The sequence below is a fragment of the Cryptomeria japonica genome, chromosome 3 (genome assembly GCF_030272615.1).
Source record: "Cryptomeria japonica chromosome 3, Sugi_1.0, whole genome shotgun sequence".
Classification (NCBI taxonomy): Eukaryota; Viridiplantae; Streptophyta; class Pinopsida; order Cupressales; family Cupressaceae; genus Cryptomeria; species Cryptomeria japonica.
Window position 1 is genome coordinate 921,115,366 of NC_081407.1, and position 6,000 is coordinate 921,121,365.

The 6,000-nt window shown below is 36.1% G+C and overlaps 1 protein-coding gene across 7 annotated transcripts in view; it reads left to right on the top strand.

Moving 5' to 3' along the window:
- Window positions 1-5,695, top strand: part of LOC131040228 (serine/arginine-rich-splicing factor SR34) — a 95,759-nt gene extending 90,064 nt beyond the window's left edge. For 4 of the 7 annotated variants that reach the window (XM_057973113.2, XM_057973133.2, XM_057973127.2 and 1 more), the window contains exons 9-15: window positions 3,927-3,976; window positions 4,077-4,133; window positions 4,347-4,474; window positions 4,560-4,625; window positions 4,826-4,871; window positions 4,992-5,063; window positions 5,197-5,695. In XM_057973113.2, coding sequence (XP_057829096.1) covers window positions 3,927-3,976; window positions 4,077-4,133; window positions 4,347-4,474; window positions 4,560-4,625; window positions 4,826-4,871; window positions 4,992-5,063; window positions 5,197-5,211 — 434 coding nt within the window. In that variant the 3' untranslated portion in view covers window positions 5,212-5,695. Of the gene's footprint in view, window positions 1-3,926; window positions 3,977-4,076; window positions 4,134-4,346; window positions 4,475-4,559; window positions 4,626-4,724; window positions 4,872-4,991; window positions 5,064-5,196 lie in introns of those variants that run through there. The other 3 variants (XM_057973137.2, XM_057973143.2, XM_057973148.2) reach the window with 3 other exon arrangements.
- The last annotated feature ends 305 nt before the right edge of the window (window positions 5,696-6,000 follow it).

Sequence of the window (6,000 nt, forward strand, 5' to 3'; positions counted from 1 at the left end):
TCTTTCAATGTGAGGGAGAGGTCACACCTCTTCATCATGTATGCCCTTTGGCAAGAGACACACTCTTTCACCATTAGCACCCTTTGAATGAGTGCAACTCCATCATTTCTGTCCTTTGAAAGAGACACAACCTTTCACAATCAGATCTGCTCTTATTTAAATCAGATCTGCCCTTTCATTTTCAAATTTTCCCCCCTTCTAATGAGTTCTCTTCTCCCTTTTATACCTCATATATGGGAGAGTCACAACTTATCATTTCATGCCTTTTGACCATTCATTAATTAAATTAAACTCTAATTATATTTAGTTATATTCTTTTATATTTTAATTTAATTTTTATTTTGTATTCTTTTGTATTTTAATTTTATTATTATTATCTTTTATTAAATTCTATTATTAGAGTTGGGACATCACAGATGGGTACAAGGCAGCATTCCTGAGACTCTCTCTTGATGATGATATGCGAGATTTGATTTCAGATGAGTTCATAGAGTTTGTGATTGCAAGAGGTCTAAGTATTGTCGCTCTTTGTCATCGATTTAAGAAGGATGCCCATAGTTGATGGTACCTCCATGGCCAACGATTCCAATTGCTGCAGCCCCTAGCAATCAAAATTATATCACAAGTTCTATTTATAATTTTCAATTTTCAATTTACTGTCTTCATAGGTTGCTAGAAATTTATAACTTTAATAATTTAGTTTTAATTGTTTACTTTGTCTTGTCTTCAAAGGCTGCCAGTTCATCAGCATCAAAAAAAAATTGGAGCACATATTCTTTCATCCACTCAGTAAAGCACAATAGGTTGCAATCAAAAAGAGCTGAGAACTTAGTATATGTGCATTCCAACTTGTGTCTCCTTTCACACAAGCAGAATGAACACAAAGAAGGGGAGTCAAAGTTGTGGGATATGAATGCAGAGCATACAGATTTGGATGCTTCCACTTCTCAGCTTGTAGTTGCTTCATTATAGGAATTGGATAGTGAGATTGTTATTGGTGCAGCTGATCCCATTGGCCTTGGCAGTATTGGTGAATCAACTAATGCCGTTGAAGAAGAAGAAGAAGAAGAAGAAGAAGAAGATTAGATGATTTAAACAATTTGAATTAAACTTAGTATAAAGTTCCAATTGTTGCAAGTTGAATTTTGAAACAATGATACTTGAACTTGATATTATCATTTTAATATTTTGATGTTGAACTTGAAGTATAGGATGCTATGATGGTATGATCATGACGCTATGATTACAAGTTTATGGTGTTTTTGTTGTTTATATGATATTATGTGACATTTTAATCTTAATTCATGCTTATAGGCTGCATAAATATATCTAATGAACCCAAACAAACCCAAACCCCATTTCAAAATTTTGCCATACCAGTGAACTGGTTCTTCAAACCTGAACTTGAACCCAAACCCGAACTGGCAACCTAGATTAAATGCATTTCTTCATTGTGCCTCCCATGTTAAATCATGATCCCACTAAGCCTAAATGCATTTGACCATTGTGTCTCCAACATTAAATGCATTTCCATGAGGGGACTTCTTGGAGCATGTGAACAACCAAAGGGAAAGACCCTAAAGGGGAAGCAACCTTCTCTGGGGAGAGCATTGAATTTGAATGAGAAGACCTACAAGCTTTTGAACAGCCCTTAGCTCTTTTATTCGAACAAACCTCCTCATGATCTACATTGAAAAGCAATCCATTCGTAATCCAAAGGTTGCCTCCATACATGCTTTGCCACTTTAAGCCAAATCTCCTTTGTTAGACCACCAAAAAGATCCATCTCAACATGAATATTGGCAATGGTAGAGAGGGACCCAACCCACTACTCTTAGCAGCAGTAGAGAGAAATTTACCCAAGAATTTACCCTTTCTAATAAACTGAAGGGCTGCCAAAACCGCAAAAGGCAGTTTCAGCAAGTGAACCTATTTCGGAACCAAAGAGAATGTATTAAAGGAGGGAATAAAGTCCGGAAACCACAGCTTCAGACACAGAGTTGCCTGCCTTCATGACCAGGGATCAAATTTTAGAAGAAACATCTGGTCTTCTGCTGTGACACACATCACTATAAAATATCCCTGAGCACAGGGATCAAGGACTAAATCTTTAGACAACAAGGGTTTGCATGCGTTACAACCCATTCATGCAGGTTAACTAAACTTAGCCATAGATTTTGAAATCTACATATCATATAAAACCTGAGATAATTTGCTACCTCTACAACCTCAGGGCCCATGACCAGCAACGGGATCTTCTCAGATTTACACATCTAGGTTGGGTTTGAACAAGTAGAATCTCATTCTGCAAAAGGTCTGCCTCCTTCCAAACCAGACATCATCTCACCCAATAGCATAGCACAAAATGTAACATCTCCAGCTGCGGAAAACCCAATAGGGAAGGGGCTTTTCCATCATTGAACATGCATGCAAAATAGTCTCTGCCTTAAGAACTGAAGCAACTGCAGTCAGGTAACGCTACCATTCCCTTTCAAAGGAGCAAAGAGTTCTCCACAGGCTGAAAATATGGTTGGTTGGGTGAAATTTGAGCTGCCATGGACTGAACCTCAACCAATTTAACCAAAAATGATGTTGCAGAAAGCCTATCTGAACAGAAAAAGCCTTCTAGCCTAGCATTTGTTGAAATCATGCACAACAGGACTGTGCCAAGAAGATGAAAACAGGAACAACTGTAGAAGCTGCCATAGGGTAAGATGCAGTCACAGTAACAGGAACCATTGTGGAAAAGAATAGTAAATTGAGGTAAAATGGAATCAGTGAATTGATCTTGTACTCTGTAGAGTTTCTGCATCCATTGGTTTGTTTATATTATTCTTAGGTACTTTTGAGTTATTGATATTTTTAAAAAATCAATAATTAATTTTGCTTATTATTTTAATACCCGTCCACATGCTATTCCCAGAATCTGTTTTTTTCTTTTTTCTTGTCCTTAAAATTCGACCCCTGAAACTTGAAGAAACACTGGTTAATTCTAGTCTATTATACCATTTACAATAGCACACACACATCTTGTATTTCAGATTTCTATCCTTAAGTAGTGTGGGTTATTCATTTGATGAAAGGTATCCTGCTCCCACAGGCCCTCCAAAACACAAAATTACGTTGAGGTTACATGCAAAACCATAATTATAAAAAAGGCTTTTATGCATATCATCTAGTTTGTTGTATTGCTCATTTGGCACAGGTTCATGAGTCAATACAAGTATTTGTATTCCATTTATCTGCCCCTTTCTCTGCTTTTTTGTGTTCTTGTTTGTCCATAATGTTTTCGTCAACCAAAGATACAAATTCAACTTCTAAGCCCTTAATTAGGAGATTGTATCCAACGTTTTTTATCTTAATATTTGTGACCTCTAGGAAAGACGAGTATGAGAATTTGTTAGCTTGATAGGCACTGTGACATGGTAAGGGTAAGCATTTAAATTCTTAGTTAATTAATATGGGCATTTTTATAAAGGTGTGTGTGTCAAGATAGTTGAAAATTATTTGCATATTATACTGGCATACCTAGCTTTCAGTATATGCAGTAACTATTTGGTTCATCTTGTATCCCAATCCTCATTCTTGTGCAATATTGGCATCCTAACTATATGAACTTGAAATATTTTATACTAGATTGATTGTTTAATGCCACTAGCCTTAGCCCACTTCTCTGTTTGAAGTTACTTTCTTTGATACTAATTCACTTTACTAGGTGCTGGGAGCCGCTTTATGTCATTGGTTGCAGTTACATTCACTCTCTTCACATACTAAATGATTTCAGGTTTAAACAATGATACATTTAGAGCGTCACTCAGTTATCTTTTTGGTTTGGCATTATATGATTTTTTCTTTAGTACATTTCCTGCTATTAGCTATAACCTTGTGGAGCTTCGGCTCCCTATTCTCTTATTCTGAATTTGCAGGTACTACTGGAGTTGTTGACTACACTAACTACGATGATATGAAATATGCAGTATGTATATAATGTTTTTTCTTATTGATACATATTCAACTAGATGTTTTTAAATTTTATACTGGTCCGTTGATCTAGACTTCTTTGTGTTTATGCTCAGATCAGGAAACTAGATGATTCAGAGTTCAAGAACCCATTTTCTCGATCATATATAAGGGTAGGTGATGTTTTATCCTTGCATGACATTTGAATTTTGTACATACTGTGAAGTTTGATGTAAGGTAACACCTTCCTGTTATGTTATTTGCAACTGTTCCAAACTTTTAAGTATTTTGAAGCATGTGCTTCTTCATCTTATTTCAGTAGGATAGGTCTCTTAGTGCACCCATTTAGAGAACGGATTAAAAATATCATGCATAATTTTCATCAGGTAAAAGAGTATGTCTCAAAAAGAAGTATTTCCCGGAGTCGTAGCCGAAGTTTTTCTCGGAGCCGCAGCCACAGCCGCAGTCGATCCCCAAGTCGAAGCCCAAGTGTCAGCCGGCGAAAAGTTAACAGGTTCAATTCTTATGCCATTGGAATATAGTAGGTCAAAGCAATTGAGGGCTCTAATATTTCAGTTTACCCATTTACTCTATTGTAGCAGGTCTGTGAAGAGCAGGTCAAGATCTGATTCAATGCCAAGTTCACGGTCAAGATCCATATCTAGGTATTTCTCTAAATTTGCTTGTAGGGCAATGTTTTGCATCTTTAGATGTACATAGAGTTTCAACTTTTTGTAATTTATGTCATGGTTACTGGTCCTCAGGGTTGGAATGGGAAAAGATTTTATGCTTTGGAACTAAACTCAGCATATCAATCTATTGCTTGCTTCAAAGTTTGCAATGTTTCTGTTTTATACATTTGCAGATCTAAGTCCAGGTCCAGGTCAAGATCCAGAACACCTCGGCGAAAGGTGGGTATTGTCATTCCTGTTTTTGCGCAACAGAGTTTATTTTTTGTTGGTGGAGTTTATAATCTAACACTAGTAAAGTTTCATGATCATCAAATATCTGTGGGCTTCTTGTTTTTGCAGGCACAAAGTGGAAACCTTAGAAATCGGAGTAATAGCAGGAGTCGCAGTCCATCTCATTCTCATTCACAAACGGTATTAGTTTATCTCTTTTTTTTTTAAGATTGGTTTCAGAGTTTTGTAGCAAGGCCATCGTTTCTGTTAAAAAAACATGTCTGATTTCTGGTTTTTGGTAGGTTAAGAATTTTATGGCTATCTTGTGTTACAGGCGAAGGCTGAATAGAGCAAATTATTAGGTCCTCAAGGCAAGGAAGGCGCTGTGGAAATCAAAATGAACTCCATAATTTCAAGAAAGCATTCACTCTAAACAAGATTTAAAGGTGGTAGATACATGTTGAGATGAGAAATGCAGGATGGCGGCCATATGGTGATAAGTGTGAAAGCATGATCTTTATTTTTCAAAAAAGCTTCATCTGTTTTTTATGTATCTTATAATCAAGTCAATAGTGAACTTTTCATTTGATATTATTCATTGAATGGTAAAACCTGATCATGTTAGACTCTGTGGAGCATTTATGTCTGCTCTTTTTATCCATTGAGCTTCATTAGCCGTTCCCTGCAATTCTGATTTTCTCTCTTTGGAGACGGTAATGAATTTTGAAGGCATATGATCTTTCAAAATGCTTTAATTTTAAAATGATTCATCTGGAGTGCAAGCATTGTTTAGGACAATTTATAAGTTAATTCAACAGTTCTCTTTCAGACTAGCTCGGATGGTTCAGAAACTTTTCATTCTCATCTGTTACTAGATTGCAGCATTAATTTTTTATTTTTTATGGCCAATGCCATAAAATGACTATATTCTGTTGTATTCTGTACTGTTGTAAATCAGAAAGGTTTTATTTTTTTATTATAGCCTGGAGTATATCATAGTGGTAACACTCAAGTATTAACAAATAGGGAGAAGGATAGAAAAAATACAGAAGCAAACTAAGTATAGCAGAAATAGGGAGTTCTATGCTCTTATGGCATATAACGCTAGCTTGTATTGGCTACCCTTGATTAAGGTAAT